At 49.7% G+C, this 23,238-nt stretch overlaps 3 protein-coding genes across 8 annotated transcripts in view; 2 read left to right on the top strand and 1 right to left on the bottom strand.

Annotated features, from left to right (window-relative positions):
- Positions 1–322: 322 nt before the first annotated feature.
- On the top strand, positions 323–7,454 carry PSMD5 (proteasome 26S subunit, non-ATPase 5). The gene is made up of 10 exons (XM_072352654.1): positions 323–573; positions 716–860; positions 1,784–1,897; positions 2,345–2,473; positions 2,926–3,035; positions 3,139–3,281; positions 3,814–4,005; positions 4,863–4,972; positions 5,085–5,225; positions 5,687–7,454. Exons 1-10 carry the CDS (start codon positions 401–403, stop codon positions 5,942–5,944), a joined length of 1,515 nt encoding a protein of 504 aa, XP_072208755.1. The 5' UTR covers positions 323–400; the 3' UTR covers positions 5,945–7,454.
- A 502-nt stretch (positions 7,455–7,956) lies between these two features.
- On the bottom strand, positions 7,957–9,881 carry B3GALT9 (beta-1,3-galactosyltransferase 9). The gene is made up of 2 exons (XM_072352956.1): positions 9,828–9,881; positions 7,957–9,266 (listed from the first exon to the last, which is right to left on the bottom strand). Exons 1-2 carry the CDS (start codon positions 9,831–9,833, stop codon positions 8,166–8,168), a joined length of 1,107 nt encoding a protein of 368 aa, XP_072209057.1. The 5' UTR covers positions 9,834–9,881; the 3' UTR covers positions 7,957–8,165.
- Positions 9,882–13,307: 3,426 nt separating this feature from the next.
- The window catches only part of KCNT1 (potassium sodium-activated channel subfamily T member 1), a 56,974-nt gene continuing 47,043 nt past the window's right edge, over positions 13,308–23,238 (top strand). For 3 of the 6 annotated variants that reach the window (XM_072352592.1, XM_072352593.1, XM_072352591.1), the window contains exon 1: positions 13,320–13,573. In XM_072352592.1, the coding sequence (XP_072208693.1) occupies positions 13,428–13,573 (146 nt within the window). In that variant the 5' untranslated portion in view covers positions 13,320–13,427. Of the gene's footprint in view, positions 13,574–23,238 lie in introns of all 6 variants that reach the window. The other 3 variants (XM_072352596.1, XM_072352590.1, XM_072352599.1) reach the window with 2 other exon arrangements.

The following is a 23,238-nucleotide window of genomic DNA, read 5'->3' as shown; positions in this document are numbered from 1 at the left end:
TCTAGCAGAGTGTTGTTAGAGTTATGGCACTGTGGTGATGGCACTGTGGTTATGACACTGTGTTTATGGCACTATGTTTAGGCCGCGGTTGCACTTGATGACCTTTAAGGCCTCCTCCAAACTCATCCATTCAATAACCCCACCCCCAACCCCCCCACCCGACCACCCCCCCACACCACCGCCCGGGGGGGGCGGGACAACACTAGCCCCGCCCACACCATAGCCCCGCCCCTCGCCCTCTCGTCCAATCGGGGCCCGAGGCGGTGGCGGAGGTCACCAAGGGGCGGGGCACAGCCGCCATTTTGTTTACAGCTCTGCGGACGCGAAAGGGGCCCTTAGCGACGGGGTGGCGTTGCTAGGGGGAGGTGGGGATCTCGCGGGGTTTGGCGGCGGCACCAAGATGGCGGAGGCGGTGGTGGAGCTGCTGGAGCGTGCGGCGCGGCGTGAGGCTCCGCTGGAAGAGCTGCGTGCCCTGCGGCTCGCTGTGCAGGCCGTGCCGCCCGCTGCCCTGCGCGCCCGCCTCAGCGATGAGCACCTGGCAGCTCTCTTCACCCTCCTCAGCGCCAGTGAGCGGTGAGCGGTCACCCCGGCCCGGCCACCCCGGCCCGGCCGTCCCCCCGCCGGTCGCGGTTGCTCCGGAGCCTCTTTCTGCTCCCAGCCCCGACCCCTCGGCGAGGTGCGGGTTCCGCTGAAGAGTTTCTCTCTGTCCGTGCAGGGAGCAGCTGTCTGCCTGCGTTGCCGTCCTGGAGAGGGTCCTGCAGGCCCTGGACCCGCTCTATGTGATCCAGAACCTCCGCGAGGAGCTGCGGAAGGGGCTTTTCCACCCGGACGACTCCGTGAAGATCCTCTCCATATCCCAGGTACGGGCGTGATCCCGAATTGAGCTCTGCATTGGGCTGTGCTGCTCAACCTGTTGGGGTGCTTTGCTCCTGTACTTACTATCCACTGCGTCAGTATATGAGCTTCACGACATGTCTGCTGACCATAACATATAAAGCTCTGTTTGGACGGATAACACTTGTAACTGAATCTTCTGTTTATTTTGGACTGTTCTGAGCAGAGCATTCTAAGCCAGCACTGACAGCAGGTGCCATAGAACAAAGCGCAGCAAGTTTGTATTGCTCAGGTCACTTCCCACCTCAGCCATTCTATGATTTTGTGGTTTGGGATGGAGCTCTGGTCATCACAGGCCAAATCTCAGCTATAAGCAGGGCCAGCTTACAACAGGCTGCTTGGGGTGCTGGCCTGCGCACTTCTGAGTGCCTCCAGAAATGGTGATTCCCTTTGTCTGGGTGTCTGATTCAGTCCTTGTTGGGGGAAAAAAACCTCATAAAATGAATTGTAGAATGGCCTGGGTTACAAAGGACCGCAGTGCTCATCTAGTTTCAACCCCCTTGCCATGGCCAGGGTCGTCAACCAGCAGCCCAGGCTGCCCAGAGCCACATCCAGCCTGGCCTTGAATGCCTGCAGGGATGGGGCATCCACAGCTTCCTTGGGCAACCTGTTCCAGTGCATCACCACCCTCTGGGTGAAAAACTTCCTCCTAAGATCCAACCTAAACCTCTCCTGTCTCAGTTTAAAACCATTCCCCCTTCTTCTATCACTGTCCACACTTCTAAACAGCCATTATCCCTCCTGTTTATATGCTCCCTTCAAGTACTGGAAGGCTACAATGAGATCTTCCCAGAACCTTCTCCAAGATAAAGAAACCCAGTTCACTCAACCTTTATTCTTAGGATAAAAAAGGCTGTTTTGGTCTTACTTAATTTAATTATACCCATAGGTTGGGAGGATTGTTGAAAATTCAGATGCTGTCAGAGAAATTCTCAACAGTCCAGAACTACTACGGCAGATAATAAATTGCATTGGTGGTGAGAAAATAGCAGTGGCTAAAGAGGTAAGTGTTGCTTTCTTCTTCCTGTACAAATGGATGTAGATGCTGCACAGAATGCATTTTCTACTTTTGAAATGGCAGCTTTTGCTCCTTCTTAATGAAAAAAGAGCTCACGCTGCCTTGAAGACATTATAATCATGTAAGTGACTTAAGCTCAGAAGTTACTTAGATGTGATTAAAAACGTTTATCCAGAACCGTTTTCTTCCAGTAGCTATTGGTGTGTGAGTGAACTTAGAAGCCCACATTTGATGCCAGAGATTTGGATCACAGTAATTAATACTAGCCCTTGTCAGCAGTAGGATGATTCTCATAGAAATGTGAATGAGAGCTACAATTGTAGACAAATAGCATGATTTAACATGTTAGTAAAGAATACTGAGACTAAATCAAGCCATCCTGGATTTTCTTCCCTTTGTGTTATTATAGCAAGCAACTGTTTTTGTTTACAGGCCATCAAATCTCTCTCAAGAATAGCCCAAACGCAAGATGGCTTAGAGGCCTTGTTTGTGAGCAGCTTGTTAAGTGACTTGAAAAATGTCATGGCAACAAATGATGTTGTTCGGTACCGAGTGTATGAGGTAGGAATGGGATCAATGATGTCCTTATTATTATGTGAGTTTTCTTCATGTCTGTTTTGCAAGGTGAGAAGGGAGCAGGAGGAGTACAGCACTGCTGTGCAGAGCTGTTGAAAACTCAGGTGTGGGGAAGAGATGGTGATGCTGAGTAGTGTGTCAGTTTGGATATGCATGACAAAGGAGGAGTAATGCAGTTTAGCCATTTAGAGTTTAATGGGAATAGCAGTTCATCTTTTAAAGAAAAGACAGTATGAATAGAAGTCAGATGCATGTGCTGTCAACTTGCAACTCTGTATGAGTCTGTTTCAGGCAAGCATTTTGACTAATTATGAAAAGATAAAACTATACCTAATATATAATGGGTTAGTCTGTGTTGTAAGATGTATTTGGCCATTACTATGAGTTGCTGACATCACAACATTTGTATAACTTCTTTCTCCTGTGTTTTTATTTAGCTAATCGTTGAGATTTCTTCAGTGTCAGCAGATTCACTTAATTACTGTGCAAACAGTGGATTAATATCAGACCTAATTGGAGAGTTGACTGGAGATGATGTTCTGGTCAGGTATGTTATAACGATCCTGAGATTTCACAGACTTCTAAAACAGTGGTACTTGATATTAAAATAATTCTCTTTAAACAGACCCAATGAACTTTGTCTGTTACAGAGCTACGTGCATAGAGATGGTGACCTCACTGGCACATACTCCCCATGGACGTCAGTATCTTGCTCAGCAAGGAATTATTGATAAAATTTCTAACATCATCATTGGTGCAGAGTCTGATCCTTTCTCAGGCTTCTACTTACCAGGTTACATCATGCATTTCTTATTTCCTATGGTTGCCCCTTGCAAGTGTTATGTATTAAACTGAGAAGACTACCAAGCTGTTTCGAAAGCCCTTAAATGTTTTGGGTATTAGAATTCAGATTGAATGTGCACAAGTGAAGAACAGGCTTAAATTATTTAGAAGTGGGTAGCAAAGGTGAGACTGGGGGGGGGGGGACTGCAGTATACATTTGAAGTTTATGCATTATTTTAAGAACTTAAGAGAGAAGTTTGATCATGAATTAAGCAGCTGTTAAAAAATGAATGCGGCATCTCATACATACTTGTGCCCACCAGGACTGTGAAAGGACAGTCCAAGTTGTGGTGCTTTATAATATAGTCTGATGCTTCCTCAATATTTGCTTGTTCCTTAGTTCTGTGCTCTCTCTGATGCCTCTCACAAACAGTGTTCTCATGTAATAACCCCAGTTTGATGGTGAAGTGGTCTTACTTTTATTTTGACATGAATTGTTGCTACTCTACTCTGAAGGCTTGTTTCTTGTTATCTTCTATTAGGATTTATTAAATTCTTTGGAAACCTGGCTGTTGTAGACAGCCCACAGCAGATCTGTGAGCGATATCCTATCTTTATGGAAAAAGTCTTTGAAATGGCTGAAAGTCACGATCCAACCATGATTGGAGTAGCTGTGGACACGCTAGGAATCCTGGGATCAAGTGTGGAAGGCAAGCAGGTTTTACAGAAAGCAAGTTAGTATCATCTTTCTCTTTAATGAAATTTTCTCAGTGTATTACAGTGTTAAAAAGCGTACTGATAATAATGTAATAGAGTAATGAGTTGAAAAACATATTCAGCAATCAAGGTTGTCTCTTCAAGTAGCTGCATTATAGCAGATAAGGTGATTTTTTTAATTGCCTTGTCAGGCATGGCAGAGCAAAATGCCTCCCAGATAGAATTCTGGTGTCACAGACGTTATTTGATTCACTCTTCTCTAGTGAGCTGCAATATACAAACTGTCAGTAGGCCTGTAATTTTAGATTCCTTTGTTTCTCCTTATCTTGTGGCCTTCCCAGCAGGGTGAGAAAAATATGAACTGTCATGCACTGTCACTTTTTTTTTCTCGAAGGCTGCAATTTTTTGCTTAATATAAAATGGTTCCAATGGTTGGCAGTAGGTTCTGGTTTTTGTTTGTTTGCTTGCTTTTCCTTTTGCTGCTAGTCCAAAGTGAAGGACTTGAATGAAAAATAAGCATGAGCAGATAACTATTGTAGCATTGTAGACAATTGGAGATTTCTAAGCACAAATGTAGTAGGGTCTTAGCTTCCCAAGATGGTTCAGTTAGCTGGGACAAGTAACTTTGCTTTTGGAAATCTCTGGATCGTCTACAGAAAGGACAGAAAAGCTTTGAATTCATCCATCCTAGGTCTGTATGAAGCAACAAGAACCTTATGCTGTTTTTGTTACAGTGGATCAGAGTCTCCTTTCTCAGGCTTTATATACTACATTAGTGGTAGGAGGGTGTTGTATAATGTAACTGATTAGTAACATTGTACTTTTGCTAAGGTCTGCCTGAATTACTCAGGGCACTGTTTTCTTACTTTCAAAGGAAGCAGGTTTCAGAATCTGTTAAACAAAATAGGGCACCAGGCAAAGAATGCGCCCACTGAGCTGCGGCTTCGATGCTTGGATGCTGTTTCATCTCTTCTCTACTTGCCTGTAAGTTTATTTGTTGGGCTGGTTTTCTGGTCGACTGGTGGGTATTTGTTTGTGTGAAGATCTATTTGTAACTCTGTCCTTTCATATGTGTACCTTACTGTGCTATGTGCAGCCAGAGCAGCAGACAGAAGACCTTCTAAGAATGACTGAGTCATGGTTCACATCCTTGTCCAGCCAACCACTGGAGCTCTTCAGGAGCATCAGTACTCAGCCGTTCCCTGATCTGCACTGTGGAGCTTTAAGGGTGTTCACTGTAAGTTTCTTTCCTTTATTAAAGATCAGATCATTAATTGTATTGCCATACAGTCTCATGTTTTTCAGTGGAAGTCACAGATGGTGGTATTTTATGTGAAGCCCTGAAGCAGTCAAAAATGGCTTTTCCAGTGTGCCTCAATTGCATTCACCATTTAAAAAGTATAGCAAATAGGTCACGTCTGCAGTGCTTTTCTTAGAAACTTTAATTCAAAGGTTTTTCTCCTTGAAATCCTGTACAGTAGGTCACTGCTTTGATAATTCACTTAAAACGTTAGGGAAGCACTGAACTGTACTTGGTTTCTAGTAATAAATACTGTTGTTTAGATGGTAGTTGTGTAAATACTGTGTAGAATTAATATCCCACGTAAGTTTTTCTGTTCTCTCTGCTGTGTGACTGATTTTTGGGGTGTTTTTAAAAAGTAACATGAATTTTCCTTCTCTTTTTGTCTTCACGTTTAGGCTATTGCAAATCAAGCTTGGGCTCAGAAGCTGATGCTCAACAGTCCAGGGTTTGTGGAATACATTGTAGACAGATCTGTGGAACCTGACAAAGCTTCAAAGGACGCCAAGTATGAACTGGTGAAAGCCCTTGTAAACTCTAAAACAATTGCAGAAATCTTTGGGAATCAGTATTACTTGAGGCTTAGGGCTTATTTGAATGAAGGCCCTTATTATGTTAAAGCAGTTTCTACTACAGCTGTGGAAGGAGCAGAATAATCTCACTGATGTCTCGATTCCCCTTCTTACAAACCACATTACTGAGATAGGTGTTAAGATGTAAGAGATTCCCCACACAGGAGCCGTGTGAGCGTCTCTTTAAAGGAACATGAGGCACTTTGTGTTTGAAATGAGGGTCATGAGAACAAATCAATACTTATAGGGCACAATGTAATTTTTCATGGAATCTCATGGCAGAATTTTCCCGTGTCCTGAGACAAGTACAGTAAGAGTTCTGCTAACTGCTGACTGTGTCTTATTTTGCAGAAGCTGTCAGTGTTTACTTAAACTGTTCTGAGTTTTGAGTTCCTATCATGTTTTCTCAGTAGATCACAATACCATTAAAAACAAAAGCCAAAAAATGTTGAGATTTTGTAACCTCAGATGCTGCCATGGTTTCTCTTTTTTTTTTAAGAAAAAATATTTATATATTTTTTTTATATCTGCCAATTGCATAGAGAATATTCTGTCAGAAACTTGTTAAGAACAAACTGGTAACATTCTGCCCACATGAGGGAGTGCAGACTGGATTCTCTTCTCTGATCAAGTTGCTGAATGTAAGTCATGTTTGAATAAGTCCTGAGTATTGTTTACATTTTATACTGAGGATCACAGATACAAACACTTAAACAGAAGGAAGCTGATTTAAGGATTGTTTGTGTATAAAACCAAACTGGGAGCTTTGTCTCATTAACTGTGGCTTTGGCAGCTTGGTTTGCTTGCTGAAAAGGAGCACCAGCTACAAGTCTACTTCAGAACCAAATCTTAAGCTGTTTACACTGTGTTTTATTGAGGATTAATGTTTTAACGCAGGTGTTATTTAAAAAAAAGCACCCATTTTATTTGCCTGAGTTGGAATAAAGGGAGTAAAGAACACGAAGTGTTTATGTTTAAATGCATTAATTGAATTAGAATATAAATGTAGCGCTTCTTGAAGCTTCATCTTCCTCTGAAGACGATGGGTGAGATGAGATACAAGATCAGGGGTGACAGAAGGTGGATCAGCTGATGTGTTGGTCCATAAACGAAGATCACAGTGTGCTTTACACTGAAGGTCTGTCTTAGATTTGTTGGGGTCATAAATCTGAAGGCAAGGTGTAGGGAGCACAGTAGCACATGAAATTACTGTTCTGGGGCTCATTTCAGTGTGTGAAGTCAGCTGTGCATCTGTGGAAAGCACTTGCCTGGTGTCCTCACTCTGCCAAGCAAAGTGGGATGATCCACCAGTAACTCTTCTATTGCTCGTAGTACATTTGGGCTGCAGCAGAGATGTTAGAATTGCCTGCCAGAACATTGCTGGCAGGAGAACATTGTTGGCAGGGAACTGAATGGGCTCAGAGAAGCGGAATCGCTGGGGAGAATCTGTTAATGTCTAATAAACTATCTGAATACAGGTGATCTGCTTTGTTACTTATGATCAGATATGTACAAAAAATGATCGTCCAACATTATGCTACTTCTCACACCTTCATCCTGGTGTGCATAATAAACACCTGGTGGGAAACACGGTATTACTGACTCATTTGTGAGCTGAGAGAGCACAGGAGCTGCATGAACCTCCAAGTATGGAAAAAAAAACACAAAAAAGGCAAAGAATGTCACACTTTGCACTTGTGTTGGGGTTGAGCTTGGTTATTCCAGTCGGTAGTATTCTTGTGCTGGTAGTTCTATATGAGGTAAAGGAAATCAATCTAAGCCTTTTCTGCAATTCATAAATCACTTCTATGTGCATCTTCAGCTGTTGCTTATGAAGGCTGCTCTCTGTGTCTCTAACATCTGTTTTGCATGGTTCGTATGCCAAGTACAGTATATTGAAATACACAGAGGTGCCAAACAAGGGGTATTTGTATGCACATGCACTTCATTTTGCTCTGAGCTCAGATCTTACCCCTTGTTATCCACATCTGTTCAGTACAAACCAGTATGTTCTCTTATAGCCAAATGGTTTACATGTTGCTGGTGGTGTATCTTTGTGTACAAAGGAAAACACTGGATGCACACCATGTTTCTTTGTACTCGTTTTACTTGTTCCACACACACACGTAGGAGGGCATGCAGCTAGAATACATCCAATGCTTTTGCTACTGCAACATGATAGCATTAATGATTCATTTGCTGTTGAAGGGAAGAGAGCTAACTTGGGGGGGGAGACTGCTGACATGTACAAGGTGAGACAGAAGTGGTGGAAGGCAATGCAGCCTCCCTTCCCAGAAGTTCTATTTTAATCAGAGAAATGGAAAGCCTCATTTTTTATTCTGTCCAAGTTAAACTGTTTGAACGTATCAATATAGGTCAGAACCCTGCAGGACACCAGGCTGTAGTACGTTTCCAGTAGCGAGCAGTCTTTCCCATCACTTGTTTCTTTCCAGTCCTTAAATAGCTCATCCTCTTTCATGCTGGAAGAGGTAAAAATGAATTTATAGCAGCATCGATTGTAGCTGATGTGCTTTTCCCCAGAAAAGCGAGAGCTGTGAATGGGAGTGATGCCAGCTTTCTTAGCACAGATCCCAATGAAGACATCAGCAGGCACTGAAGTTGGCACCTCCTGGGCAGCCACGTACACCTTGCGCACGACGTCCTGCGACATGACGAAAGCTCTCCTGTCACAGTAATCAGGGTAAAACTCTTCTGGGTATTGATGGATGGGCACGAAGCCGGGGCTCTGGGGGTCTCTGTCAGGCACCCCCTGGTGGATGACCCTCCCACTGTAGACATCCTCTAGTTGAGTTAAGCTGAGCAAGTATCCAGCCAGGCTGGGAATGCCGACAAACATATCTTCATCTGTCTTAAGAGTATACCTTGCATGAGGACAGAAAGTCACCACCCACTCCACCATCATCATCATCTTCTGCGTCTGAGTCGCAGGAGAATCGATGAAACTGCCCTCAATGATATCTCTGTGCTTCTGGGACTCTTCATCAATCTCCAGCTGGGCTTCTGCCGAAGCTGGCCTTCCTAAAGCAAACAAGGTGAGGACAGCGTAACCCGCGGTGTCTGTCACATTGCCCCACGTCTGCCTGATGGCATTGCGCCTCGTCCTGTTTCCTGGGCTGCTGCAGACGAGAACAAGCAGAAATATCTCTTGATCAGAGCATGTTGCTGCGCTGCTGACAATGTAAGACCTAGAGAGGTTGGCCTTCAGCGGGGCCATGTCCAGCTTCCTGGCCCGCTCCCTGATCTCCAGGGTCTTTGCATCGCTGTAGGAGAGAGGTAATGACCGCAGGAAGTATTCCTCCAGTAAGTCTGCCCCAAAAAGCAGCATGTGGAACAGCAGGACGTTGAACAAAACAAAGCACCACTGGTGGGTCCGGAGTCTGCACAGCTGGGAAAGAAACACACCTGGGTGCTGAGGATTGTATTTCATAGCACATTCAGAGTACATTTGATGTTACATTCAGGTAAAATGGAAGTGTGGCTTGTAGATGCATACGTCTATTAAGTCTACAGCTTTTTACTTCCTGCAAACCTTGCGATGCAGAGAGAGCTTAAGGTGAAATGGACATGATTGTGCTGTAGGTTAAATGTCTAATCTCTGTGCATCCACCTGTGGAAATGCTGAGGAGTAACTGAATATTTGAACACTTTCTTCTTATTTTAGCTTGTTATTGAAGGCACGAGATATTAATGACCTTATAGGTCAGTTTTCATCCTCAGGGGATAGCCTTGGTACTTGATCTGACAGGACTGGGAGATGGGGTAAGAGGGAGAAAGGGGAACTGTTACCCCATAGAATAGGACTGTATCACTCAGAACCAAGGCCCACCTCAGCCCAGGTCTGCTCCCCACCCCTCCTGCTCCTTATGCTGCTGGCCCAGCTGCTCCCTGCCCAGTGCCAGCCCTGAGCTGGTGGGACAACCCTTGCAGCCCACACCTCAGCACTTACCTGCATGGCTGTGGGCAGCAGCTCCCAGAGCAGCGTCCCCTCGGGCGGCAGCGCCTATCTGGGGCTGCAGGGTTGGGTTACTGCCCCGTACCCACGCACAGCTTCACTTCTCCTGCTGTGGGGAGGAAAGATGATCCCGAGGCTGATTATGTTGCAGCTGCACCAAACACAAAGCCAAGTTCTAGCATTTCCCTCAACTCTTTGTTGACACTCAGAAGGGGTTTGCGTGATGCCTCCGGGGTCTTGGGGGAATGATAGAGTGCAGCTGCCCTGGGGGCATTTTGGTGTCATGCAGCTGTGCTAACTCTGCCCACCACCCCACTTCACCTGCAGTTCTAAAGGACTGTACGTGTTGGTGCTTTGGTGGCGGTGGTACCTGGGGTTCATCCCCACAGTGCCCCAAACCACAGTGTGGAGCCATGGGGGCAGGGAGTCCTGCCTTCTCCTTGGGCAGCTGATGCAGTGGTGGCAGGAGGAATGCCCTGCTGTGAGCATTGGGATCACCCAGATCTCCTTTCTGGGCTGCCTGCTGGGCTCCAGCCTTAACCAGAGCAGGGTTGTGTCCCTGCAGTCCTCACAGAGCTGTGCTTTGAAGCTTGGCAAGCTGTCTGCATGGGGAGTGTCACTGAAGTGTGTTCTCTAGCATAAAAAGCTGATGAGGGAATATTTTTCGTGTATAATAATACAGCACTACAGCCCCAGATTCCCATTCTGAGGAGAAAAAAATCCTCCTTTGAAGTTGCTCTGTCTCCAGCTAAACTATTTAATAAGCAAATAAACATCGGTATTTGAAACTGCTTCCATTATAAATATTGGCTCTCCCAATTGTGCTTTTTCAAAACAATAATAAGCCCCACGTGTGCATCACCCCGCTGCAATTACACACAGCGTGGTGCCTGCAGTGCTGGAGCCTTTCCTTCTGCTCAGCGTTGTTGTGGCAGGGCTAGAATCAAACAGCCACGTGTACACCCCAAATATATGCAGATTTCTGTTTTCCAACCAAAGCTGCTCCTGATGGCTCAACCGATGCGTTTTATCTGTGCTGAGAAACCTCACTCCTCATGAGGTTCAATAGGGGAAACTTCATGTCCTCGAGGGGCTGAACTCAGGTCTGGGCACCTCCCTGTGTGCAGAGAGCAGGAGGGTCTGCACAGGGGCTCCTCTGGGTTTTAATAACAGCGTCGGTTGTGGTAAATAGAGGAAGACAATGGTTTTGGTCTTAGTCACCTAATAGCGGTGCTTTTGCTGACAGTTATGATTCAGCTCCTGCAAGAAGTTCTTCACCCTGAATTCTCCGCAAAGCTGGGGAGGTGTTGGGGGGGTGGTTTTATAGAGCTTAATAGTACTTATCTCGTTTGGGTTTTCATACTTAATGTTCCTCAGGATGTTAAATGAAGGTAGAACACTTACAAACAAGCCAGCAAAGCGGAGAGCTGACAAATAGCTCAGCCCCTCTGCACCCCAATAAGGGCATCTTTCTCCTGTTTCATGGCTCAGTTGACTACACTGAAAATACGTTTTGTAGCCAAGTTCCCAGCATTCATTCTTTGCATACATCAGGCTTGGAATTACAGAGCTCTGTCTTTCTCTCTGTGTGTGTTTGATTATTGCTTCTTGAGTTCAGTGACAGCTTTGACAACCATCTCCTGCTGTGTTTCCCTCAGACAGCTCTAACCCTCTGTGTGTTCTCTCAGGGCTACGTTCAGCATCAGAAACGCAGAATACCTGCTGAATGGAGAGAGCATTCACTGTTGCAAGATGTTGAGCTGGGGTTATAGGAGAGCTCAGCACAGCAACAGACCTTGCTTGGCTCTGGAGCACTGAAGGTGTGCTGGACTTCACTCCTTTGTTCCTCACCAAATGACTTTCTCTCTCTGCCTCTGACTCATCCACGCCATCGCCTCCCACAGATGTATTTACTGCTCCTCCAGACACAAAGATCCCGAGCTGCCCCCCACCCCGGGCTGTGCCCCTGGGCTACCACAGTGAGACTGCGCAGGGCCGAGCGCTGCAGCCCCACGATGACTCAAGGTTGCATTTAACAGCAGCTGCTGGGAAGATGCATGGAGCATCGCTGGCTGGAGCCGGAATGGCTCTCCAAATAGAAGTGAACATTCAGATTAACGTTAGCAAAGTGCTGGAGGAGGGGAAGGGCAGCACCTCTGGGCAGTGTCAGTGCTGGGAGGGAGGGCACCCAGCTCTCACGGGGAGAAAATGCAGGATGGAAACCCTGCTGTGGGCTGGGAAGGGGCAGGGAGCATTGGGAGGGGGGAGCAGCTGGCAGAGCTTTGGCACAGACACTGTGTGGGACGTCGTGCCAGCTGTCATTGAGATGTCTGCATGACGGGCAACCTTCAGGCTGAAGGCAAAGGGTGCCCACATTGTCCCATTGGCACTCCAGCCCTATAAGGCTCTATTTGACCCTCTCTGTGTAGTGCAGTCGCACGCTCCCAGCTCACATCCCTGCGCGTGGGGATTCTTTCCCCTTCTGGCTCTTTCTCTTTCATTCTTCCCTTCTTTTTCCTTGCCATCCCCACCGTAATTTTAAGTAATTCCTCCCCCAGCCTGCGTTCACCCCGCGTGTCACCGCGCTGCTGCGCCGCCGCCCCCTCTCCTCACCGAGCTGCGCATTAACATTTTGCACCCGCTAATGGGAGGCAATTAGTGAATGAAGAATAACTTCTCCTTCTTAAAAGCACGTTGGGTCAGGAAGCGTCACGTGGATGGATGGCACAGGCGGCACGGGCTGCTTTTCTCTCAAACGACTCCGAGTGTAGGAGAGCCCATATGGAGAGGGAGGAGGAGGAAGGGATGCTGCGAGAGAAACGCAAAGTCTGCTCACGGGAAGAGGCATAAACCCGGGGAGCGTTTGGGGAGGGAGCGGAGCTGCGGCATCGCGGTGGCACCGCGCGGGGCATCGCGCTCCGGGGGCCGCTCCGTTACCCCTTTCCCGAGGGCAGCGGCCGCTCCCAGCCCAGGCAGGGCGGTGTTACGGCAGCGGGACCCCCTGGGAGATCAGTGCCGGCCGCGCAGCACGGCCCGGGCCCGACGCCCGGCACAAATATTGACGCGGCCCTATCCAAAATAAAACAAACAGAAACCCACCCCTCGCACCGGGGGGGAGGCGGAGGGGCGGCCGGCAGGTGGCAGCGCGGTGCAGCGGCCGTGCCGGGATCGCAGAGTGCACCGGCAGAGGGAGCAGCGCCGTGGCGACCCCCGCCCCGCACCGAGCCGTGCCACAGCATCCCCCGGCGGGAAGCACAGCAGGAGGGGAGCCGAGCCGAGCCGAGCCGAGCCGAGCCGAGCCGTGGCGGTGTGCATTGAGGGCACAGCGCTCCCGCCCCCGTTCCGCCTCCCAACTTCCCGGCACCTGTTGCTGCCGCCGCCCCTCCCGGCATGCGGAGCGCCCGGCCGACCCTCGGGCTGCTGCGGGGCGCGCCGTGATGGGCGGCCGCCACCGGGAGCGGCACCGGCAACGGGAGCGCGCCGCCGCCCGTGCCCGCGCCCGCCGGGGGCAGCGCCCGGCCGGAGGCTCCGGCAGCTCGGGGCGCCGATGCTCTGCTCAGCTTCGCCCCTCCGGGCGCCCGCGCCGCTGCGCTGATGCCGTTCTCGGGCGAGGAGCGGAGCCTGCAGGGGATCTACAAACCCGCGGCGCCGACGGAAGGCAGGGCGGGCGGCGGGGCCGCCGTCTGCGCCGAGTGTTACACCAACCGCACCTTCGTCTACGACGATGGCAGCGCCCACAGGTACGGCTGTGGAACCGGGGAGGAGGGGGACATCGGACACCGCCGGAGGGGAAGGGAAGGGAAGGGGAAAGGAAGAACCGGGGCGGCCGCATCGGGATCCCCGGTGCACCGAGGAACCTCGTCCCTTTCCGCGGCACAAAGTTTCTGCGGGGAATTCGGTCCCCGAGCATCCCGGCGGGTGGCGGAGCACTGAAGCGGTCGTGAGCCCCGAGGACCGCACGATACACGCACGGGAGAAGCTCGCCCGCTGCCAGGCGCGGCATATCCCAGCCCGGGCTCTACGTTGGGTGGGTTCTGTGCCGAAGTTACGATGGTTGGGGCACGGGAAGGGCTGCGGGCAGAGCTGCTCCGTAGGGTCAAAGCAGACGATGCCGTCTTTGCAGTGCCCAGCTCCCATCTAACAGGGGATGCGTTGCTGTCGGAGAACCCCGGCTTTTCCCGACAGCTCCGTAAGGCGATCATTCCTCTGATTGCATTTATTGGCTGTCGTGCTCATCAGACATTAACAGAGCAAATGAAGTGGGTGCATCAGTTCACTGTTGGCAGATCTGGACTCGGGTTTGTGCCGAGCTGGACAGCTGCGGTGTTGGGTTTTTTTATGTCGACATCTCACAGTGATTTAGGGCCACTGCCTCTTGTTCCTAAGAGACTAGATAGAAAGATAAGGAGCAGCGTAGCCGATGAACTTTATCACTTTCAGGGCGTTGCTGCTGGCCAGGTAACGTGCAGTCGTTGAACATTGGTTCCTGTAGTTAAAACCCCCATCACCACCCCCTGCTGTCCTCTGCCAGAGGACACTCAAAGGAGGGGCTGCAGTGCCTCAGGGACTGGGACAGGACCACCCATAAGTGCAAATGCTGTCTGTCTGTCTGCCCGTCCCCCTGTCTAGGGGTTGTGGGTGTTCCAGGGTGGCAGTGGAGCTGTAGTGCTCCCCTGGAACCACTTTGCTCATTGCGCACCTGTGTTTCAGACCCTCTGTCCCTGATGAGGTAATGGAGCACAGATGTGTGAACAGGTTTGGGCTGGGGATGCAGCTGGTGTGGGGCTGGGACTGTAACAGTGAAGGAAAACAAGCTCAGACTGCAGCTATTGCTCCTTTTTATTTATCCTACAGTACCGCTCGGTGTAATTTATCCTCATCTAACACACAACAACACATCACTTGTCCAAAGGTCTTCTCCTCTGTCTTTTCCAATATGTATGGAGCAGCCTAGGTTTTAATTACAATTACTCAGCTCATTGTGTTTGTAACCCCCTCTGGCTCTGTGGAGGTTGCATTGCCATCACATTCCATCTCGTGCCTGCCCAGCACCCAGCACACTGCCCACAGGGCTGCTCCAGCCCCCGGCTCCAACCTGGTGCAGCTGCAGCTCTGCTGTGTATGGAATGCACTGTGCCTTCTGCTGACGGTTTGTCTTCAAAGGGACTTTGGAAGTGCTGGCTCCTCTGAGATAAGTGATGTTTCTGTTGTCCCCTCACTGCAAATCTAGGGATGGTTTAAGACAGGTGGAGAGAAATTCTGTCTTCTAGCTCACCCCAGGTGTGTGTGTAGATGTCTTTGTGCTTTCCCCCCATCCTTCACAAGTGGGTGAGTGTCCCCAAAGCCCCTCGCTGTCAGGAAGAAAGGAGTTAACAGCAACAGCACCTAAAAGTATGCTTGGAGAACAACTATGTGTTTCTGGCACTCAGAGGGCACGAAGAACCTAAATTTTGCTTCTCTACATCATGGGAAATCTGGGTAAATGTTTACACAGGGAGCTGTCATTTAAGGGAATAGAGGATTTCCTCTGGGCCAGAGCTGTGCTCCCCCTGCCTTGCCCATGTAAGGGCACGGGTGCGGAGCAGTGATGGATGGGGGCCATGTGGAAGGGCTCAGACAAACATACCCTGTGCAAGTCGGGGGCCTGAGGGAGAGGAGTGTTGAGCAGGGGATGCGGCTGCTCCACCAGCTGCCTCCCTTGGGTTATATGAGAAGAAAGAGGCGAAATGGGATGGTGTGCGCCATGATACCTGCAGGAGGAGTTTAGGAACATCGTGTCTTTGTCTTTGACGTATGTGGCTTTTCTCAGGTTGGTTTTTAATGCCTCTTCCAGGGATGGCAGAGTCTGCCTGTCCCAGCATTGGGCTGGGAGCAGCAGGGTGGGTGTGGGTGAGGGCTGGGAGTCGGGCTGGGGGGCACCTTGTGTTACCAGTTCTGTGCCTTGAGCCTGCCTGTGACCCATCCCTGTGCTGTGGGAGTGCAGTCCTGGAGCCAACAGCTGCTTCTTTTTCCACTTTCGGAGATGAATGGGGAGATGCTTCTTGGACTCAAAACAATCAGGTTCTGCAGCTACTTTGTAACAGTTCTGCCAGGCCAGATTGTGGGCTCAGGCATTTATTGCCTTTCCAAAAGTCACCCCTGTGGATTGCAACAGCCACGGGGCACCTCAGCCTCCCTGCTCCAGGAGCAATTGCAACAGGGAGCCAAGGGCCATGTACCATGTATTCCTGATATTTATGTAGCAGAGATAAGAAGGATTTCTGCTCTTGTTTTGCTCAGCTGATGAGGAAAGGGCAGCGTGTGGCTCTGAATTAGGCCTGATATTCAGGGCCGGGCACCCTGGGGATGTTGTAAAACTGCTGTGGGATACTTGGGAATATAGATGGGTTCTCAGGATGGCCTTCCCCAGTGGGAGACCCCCCGTGTGCTGGGTGTCCTTGCTGCAGCACACTGCTGGTGCTGGCAGCCCTCACTGGAGGGCACCAAAGCAGGACACTGCCCTTGCTCAAGGTTCTCTGTTTTGCAAACATCTTTGCAGCCTCTTTCTGGACGCTCCCCATCCTTCATTGGTGACCTCCACTCACGGTTCCTAAGTGCTGCACTCCATTTAGTTTGGAGCCTCTTTGTGTTTCTCTTGCAAGCTGTGCCGGAGTGAGGAATATCTCATTCATTCTCCTCGTGAATAAAAGCAGACAGAAGTCTGTGCGAGGCTGAGCACAGTGCTTACACCCCCCCCTGCAGATGGGCTGGGGGCTCAGCACTCACAGATGGGTGGGCTCAACCCTCCCGTCTCATCTCACCTCCCTTTCATCTCTTCTCATTCCCGGCTAAAGTCTCCTCTCCATCCATCTCATCTCTATTGGTACAAAGTGCTTCTCATCCCCACAGCCATCTCTCTGCCCTGTGGGGAAGGGAACCAGAACTGCTGTGCATTTCCCTGTGGTGTCACAGCCGCTCCCAATGTTCTGTTTGTTTTTCTGACCACCACTGGCTGTCAGCTGCTGGCTCTGTGCACTTATCTGCGGTGTCTTTGGTTCTTTTCTGACTGCTAAATAAGCAGCCCTTCTGCTGCCTGTGCAGGACAGTGATTTTTCTTCTCCCTTCTGTATCAGCCGACATTTACTGATGCTAATTTTCACCTGGCATTTAATCATCAGATCGCACGGATCCTCCGTCACCTTTTCACAGTCACATTTCGGCCTGACCATGCCGTGTAATTTAGAGTCATCACCGCTGCTTCTGAACTCACAGAGCAGCAATGAGCCCTATGGGGCCCCAGGAACGTTTGCCTCTGCGCTGCCTTTCTGTTTGCTCCCTGTCTGCTGCCGACAGCCACCCCCCCCCCCCTCAGCCCATGGCTGTGTCTGGCAGGTGGGCTGACAGCCCGCCTCACGGGGCTCATTTCTGCAGTCTTTGTATCCCGACTGTGAAAAGACTCTTCCTCCTCCCACGCCTCTCTATTATTTTCTGCTCTAATAGAAAAGAACGTGCTGCAGGGGTCTGGAGCACCGAGAAGTTTCTTCTCCCTCTTTGTTCCCGATGCTTTTAGCAGGTTGGGGCTGTGCAGGAGGGAGGATTTACCCAGCAGATCATTAGCAAGAATTAGCAGTGCCCTGATCTTACATACTTTTTAATTCATATTGTGAGTCTGCAAAGTGTTGGGTGTCATTGAGTTTGATAGAGCACACAACAGCTGGAGGTGATGCTGTGCTGGGGACCACAGAGGAGCCCTTGGCTGGTGGGAATTGTGGTTCTGGAGGTTTCTCAGCTCAGCAATCCCAGTGGGACTGATATAGTCTGTGGCACAGGACCTCCTTCCTTCCTGCAGTGTCCATCCTTGTTACTGGATCTCTTGAACTTCGGGAAGGATTCTGCTTTTAGGGAAACTTGCATAGGCTTTCAGGGCACCTTGCAAAGCACTGAGGGCAAAAGGCCACGTCCTTGCTGGGAAGGGTCGAACTCGGGAAACCCCAGCTCGGAGCTCACACGGGGAAGATGCTGTTTAATAGTGTAATTGATCCATAAATAGCTCCGGAGATCGATGGATCAGTGGTTTCCTGGCAGGGTCAGCGGCCTCGGCCCTCAGAAAGGCTGCATTCCGGATAATTTCCCCTCAAGAGCCGTACCCGGCCGGGAGGGGGAGGAGGCTGAATAGCAGCGCTGGGTCGGGGGCTCCGCCCGTTCTCTGCTCCTCTTTAGGGGACTCGGCCCCCGGAGCACAGAGAGGTGTTGGAGGGGTCCTGAGCTCTGCGGGGGCCGTAGGGAAGTGGGGCCGTGTGCTGTGCTGAGTGCGATCACCCGAGCTAATTTGCGCTCTCTATTTGCATATTTGCACAATGGATCAAACCGGCTGCAAATGAACCTCTGTGCCGCATTGCCGGGCTGTGCTCTGCTCGGAGCACCGGAGTTTGGCTGCCGTTGGCTTTGCCGTGGGGTGAGGCTCTGGGGGGGACTCAGCAGCGTTTTGGCTACCTGGTCCCAGAGGTCTCTTCTGCCCTGGGTGTTGCTCCTCTCCTCAACCTCTCCTTGCAATTCCTCTCCACTCTTGTGTTTCTGACTTTGCCCAGCCTGGCCCAGCAGTGATCACAAACAGCCCCAGAATTTAGAGGTGCCTTAAAGCTACAGGGCCAGGAAGCTGGAGCCTCTTTCCCTACACCAGGAACTGCAAAAACACTTCCTTTGGTCTTTCCTGTTGGTGCTACTTAATATTGTCAAGCAAAGATGAGGACATCTCAAGAAGCTCTTTGAGAGAGGCTGAAGCAGCCTTGCCAGAGGCCGGCAGTTAGGGGACGATTTTGAGTTGTAGCAGGTCTGCATAGCATGTTAGCTGAAGGATGGGCTCTAAGCCCTTGGCATCTGTCTCCCCCTGCTCCTCACCTGCCCCCCAGTTTCCCCCTGCCTCCTCTGGGCTGTTGGGTGTCCCACACTGTCACAGCTGAAGGATGGGATCTGCAATGCCAGAAGCACAAACACCAAGAGTAGATGTGCAGGAGTGTCCCATTCATCCCCTCTCCTGCACAGTGCTGTGCTGTCCTGTGGCAGTGGTGGGGGATGAGAGCAGAGTGGTCAGGACAGTGATTGGGGATGGGAGCAGAGTGGTCAGGAGGGCTCCTGGGATCCGTCACCGCTGGATGTACAACAGGAGATGAGAGATGCATCCACTCCTCGGTCTCGCTTCAGTGGTGTGGCAGCCAGGAGGGAGGGAGCACAGCCACTCAGCTGCCAGCAGCAGTGCCGAGGGGGTACAGGATCGGATCCTCCCCCCAAATGTTGTTTAGGATTTGCAGCCTCTGGAGGCATCAGCCTGATCTGTTTATGTGCACCTTTGCTGGGAGCTCTTGCTCTCTGGGAAAAAAAAAGGGAGTGAAAAGCCTTTGTGGTGGGTTTGGGCTTTATGGAGCTTTGTCCCTCTGCACACACTGTGTGCATGCATCAGGTCAGGAGGGAATGGGGTATGTGGCTCTGAATTGCTAATACAGGGTTGTCTAATAAGAAAAATGACTCTGGACCTGGAAGGTACAATTTTTACTTTTGTCTTCTAGAAAATAGCATTGCCAGCAGGGAGAATGCTCATGGAGTTGTGCACTGACTCACGCTTCCTGTTAGTTTGCAAAGTGCAATACACAAAAAGCTACATTTTCTGCAAGGCCTGTGGAGCTCAATTGCCCCCGCATGCTGAAAGCGAAGAAATAGAGGGATTTGTCAGAGGTCTGAGCAGTTCTATGTGGAAGTTTTGAGCAACTGACAGGGTCTGTGGGATGCAAACGTGGATGCAAGAGTTTAATCAGGGCGATCAAGCACCTCATGTCCTGCATGAACTCGTTAGTTCATCACTGCTGCCCGCTGAGTTGGTCTGTGGGGTTGCCCCCAATAAATGCTGATTTTGAGTGGTGTAGCATGAGGGAGGGGGCAGGCTGTGCTCATGCATCCTGCAGCATTTTTGTTTCTCATTGATTACTTTTAAGGCTGGCACCATTCTGACTGCAGCGACTTATGGCTTGGTTCAGAGCCCCGCACTTAGACCTGATGTTTGAGATGCTGAATGTTGTGGAGGGGGAAAAGCCCTGCCAAGTTGCTGCCTGTTCCCTTCCCTGACAGAAGGCTCCTGTGAGGGATGGTGCCCACGCACTCCTGATGCATTCGGGCCATGCAGAGACCCCACAGCGATGTCACTCAGATGGAAGGAAAAAAGAGAGGGGGGTACGACAGCTGTAACCCGGTAACCACGAGAGGTGTGGGAGGAGAAGCAAATAAATGATGATTAGATGTATTTTATTAAACACAGAAAGTGAAAGGTCAGAATTTCCTGTGTGGCTGCATTCATTGGCAGCAGCTGAGCTCACCTTCACAAGGGGCTCCAAGCTGGGTGCTTGGTGACCCCCATGGTGGCCGTGGGACCTCGCTCTTCTTGAAGGGAGTGGGGGAGGTGGGTGAGGGCCCCTTCTGTTGGGCCCCTTCTAAAGGGAGAATTGAGGCCCATTGACTTCCTACATAAAGGTCTTTAGCTGCAGCACCAAGGATGTTTGCTCTGGGGTGGGGGTGTTGCAGGCAGATTGGAGCTACTGATAGTGGTCCCTGCAGGGACATGGATGCTGTGGGATGGGCAACATGTGGAGCTATGGGATCTGCCAACAGCCCTGGGCCGTTTGCTAATGCTTCATGATCCAATACAGGGAGATGCTCTTTAGTTTCTGTGCTGTGTAGCATGCATGGAAGCATGAGAGGAACCTGATTTGTTTTCTCCCACACTGTTGACATGTAGAGTCAAAAGTAGCAAGAAAATCCTAGAACACATTGTGACCAGCTGCCAGCCCTGGGGGTGCCCTCTGAAGCTGAGCTTCTCCTGGTGGCTGTGCACTCCAACGGTTTGTTGGGCAGGTGTGGGGCTCCTGCTGCTCTTCTGCATGTGCTTTCAGTCCCTGGGGAGAATGCTGCTGGCAGAAGAGCTTTCCTGGGAATGCAGCAAGGGAAGAAGGGGATGGTGAGCAGCCCACACATAGAGAATTGATTGAGGAAAGCTTGTGCAGACTCCTGGTGGAGTGTGCTCACGTGGACAGTTGTGTTTGCTGGAATGGTGCTGTGATCATGTCGAGCTGCAGGTGGATGGTAGGGGGGATCAGTGGGAAGATCTTGTGTAGATCACACTGTGTGATCCCAGTCTCTTTGTTCCCAGCCACCGGGTGTCCCCTCGTGGCTGTGAGGAGTGGCCAAAGGGGAGAGATGGTGCCACAGCGATGGAGCGCAGCAGTGCTGAGCTTTCCATGTGTGTCTGTAGTTGTAGATGGCACTGGAGGAAGGAAAGGATGGCAAGGCAAAAATAAAGCTGCTGTCCTGTATTTAGCTATACGCCACATTGGGATTCTTTTTTTTTCTTTTTCAGTAGTATTTGAAGACTATGCAATAAGCAACCTTGTTCGTGAGTTTTGTATCTTATAGCACTACTGCTTGGAAGGACTGGCTGTGTAGCTGTGGCACTTCTGTAGCTCAGAATCCCCATGTTTGAGTGGATCTCTGTGCCGATGTGAGGAAACGAGTGCAGCACAGATTGCACTTCTTTTTCTTGAGGCATGTCTTACAGTCACTGTAAGAAAGGCATCTTTATCCAACAGGTGCACGCAGTATTCGTCTTACTGAGCTTTCATCTGAAGCCAGAATGAGTGAATGTGCCAAACCTTAAAAATTCTGAATGATTTTCATATGTGAGACTAAGAAAGGATGCATTCAAAATGAAGCCGTGGCTGTGGATGTGAGAAAAACTCAGATGCAAATACCGAGCAGAAATGATGCTTCCGGGGTTATCACCAGGTCCTATTGAGTTTTCTTAGCACTAATAAAGGATATTGGCAAATATTTGCTTTGCTTCATGCATTTGATGCAGGATCTGAGACAAGAGAGTTGGATTACTTGGGCTTGAAAAGAATGTGGTGCGGCTTAGAGAAACAATCAAACACAAGCATGATGTAGTGACATAGAAATGAGTGCACCCTCCACTCTCAGTGGGTGTGGAGTAGCTGAGCCCTGCCTGCCCAGACCCCAGCCCATGCTGGCATCCTGCATTGTCCACTTGCTGCAGAGCTGCCCTTTCCTCATGGCAGCTGATGTGACTGTGCCATGCAGCCCCATCTTTCTGCTTCTCCTCTGGGAAACCAAGTGACGTGCTCCTTTAAACAGGCACTTAATGATCACAGGAGATTACTGTCTGTGACAGTTCCCTTCGAATGCAAAGATAATTGCCCTCAATTGGAGTTGAGCACTTGGTTCCCCATTTTCAATTATGAGGTATAACAGGAGAGGGAATGATTTGTTTTATTTATTATTTTGTCTCTCCCTGGAAGTTCTGTTTTTAAGGTGCTGCCCTACAATAAATCTGGGCCTGGTCTGTGCTGGAGGTGCCCTGGGGAAAGTATCCTTTTGGCATATCTTATAGTTAAGCTTGAAGAGGGGAGACTTAATTGTGGCTTTGTGATTAGATTACTGTTAGATCCTCCTTTGCAATGTGAGCAAGAGATGGTAGGCTAACTTCCGTGCTGAGATCAATCGATCCAGAGGGAGTCCTTGAGTTGGAAGCAGCATGGCCTGATTTCTCTGTAAGACCAAATTTTGGATCAATTTTAATCTTAGAATAACCTCCCTGAATCCTGAGGCCCTGTACAGCTGCGTTACTCAGCACTGAGCCTTGGCTGCAGTGTGCATATGGTAGCTAAAAGGACTTGGAAAGCTCTGGGGGTATAGAATTAAGTGGCAAAAAAACATCAGTGAAAATGATCTGAAGCGCAGGGAAAGCTGCACTGTCTTCTGGGGCTGTGTTCAGCAGAAATTTTGCATGCTGTTTGCTCTCCCAGAAATTCACCAACCACAGCTGATCAGGACACTGGAACCTGTTCAGCTGGGAATTTATTTACAGGGCTTCCAGTTGTTAAAGGGAGAAGACAATCTGAGGAGCCTGTGATCATACCTCTGCAGCCTGTAGTGAAAAGTTATCTGTCTTCTTGTTGCTCATTTAGTATTAAACTGCTGGAAGCTTTTCCTTCATTCTTCCTTCTGTGTGTAGCTTGTACATCTTGTGCAAGTGATGGGGAGGTAGGTCTTGGAGAGGCTTCGGGTGAGACCCTGGGAATTACTCCCATGAGCAGCTGGACCCTTTCAGCTGTTTGCTTGCCTCACACTTCAAGCTTACAAGTGAGGAGCAAATAATCAGCTTGCTGCAGAGGTGCCACAATTCTTCTTTTAAGTTCTCCCTCTCCGTCCCACTTTCCACAAAGGGCATATGAAGCTGGAGTTACTCTCTTGGCACAGATTAATTTGAAATTGAAGCCAAGACCCAAAGGATCAGGACCAGTGATTTTGCCTTGTGTGCCTATATGCTGGCTTTACAGCGCTGCCTTGCTTTGTTGCCTTGTGAAAT

The sequence above is a fragment of the Excalfactoria chinensis genome, chromosome 18 (genome assembly GCF_039878825.1).
Source record: "Excalfactoria chinensis isolate bCotChi1 chromosome 18, bCotChi1.hap2, whole genome shotgun sequence".
NCBI classification, from domain to species: Eukaryota; Metazoa; Chordata; class Aves; order Galliformes; family Phasianidae; genus Excalfactoria; species Excalfactoria chinensis.
Note: the sequence above shows the minus strand (reverse complement) of the source record. Positions and strands in the feature narration are given on the sequence as shown.

Coding starts and splice junctions, on each gene's coding strand:
- PSMD5 (XM_072352654.1), top strand. CDS start 401: ATGGCGGAGGCGGTGGTGGAGCTGCTGGAGCGTGCGGCGCGGCGTGAG. Junction 861..1,783: donor AGATCCTCTCCATATCCCAG/GTACGGGCGTGA, acceptor TTATACCCATAG/GTTGGGAGGATTGTTGAAAA. Junction 4,006..4,862: donor GCAGGTTTTACAGAAAGCAA/GTTAGTATCATC, acceptor TTACTTTCAAAG/GAAGCAGGTTTCAGAATCTG.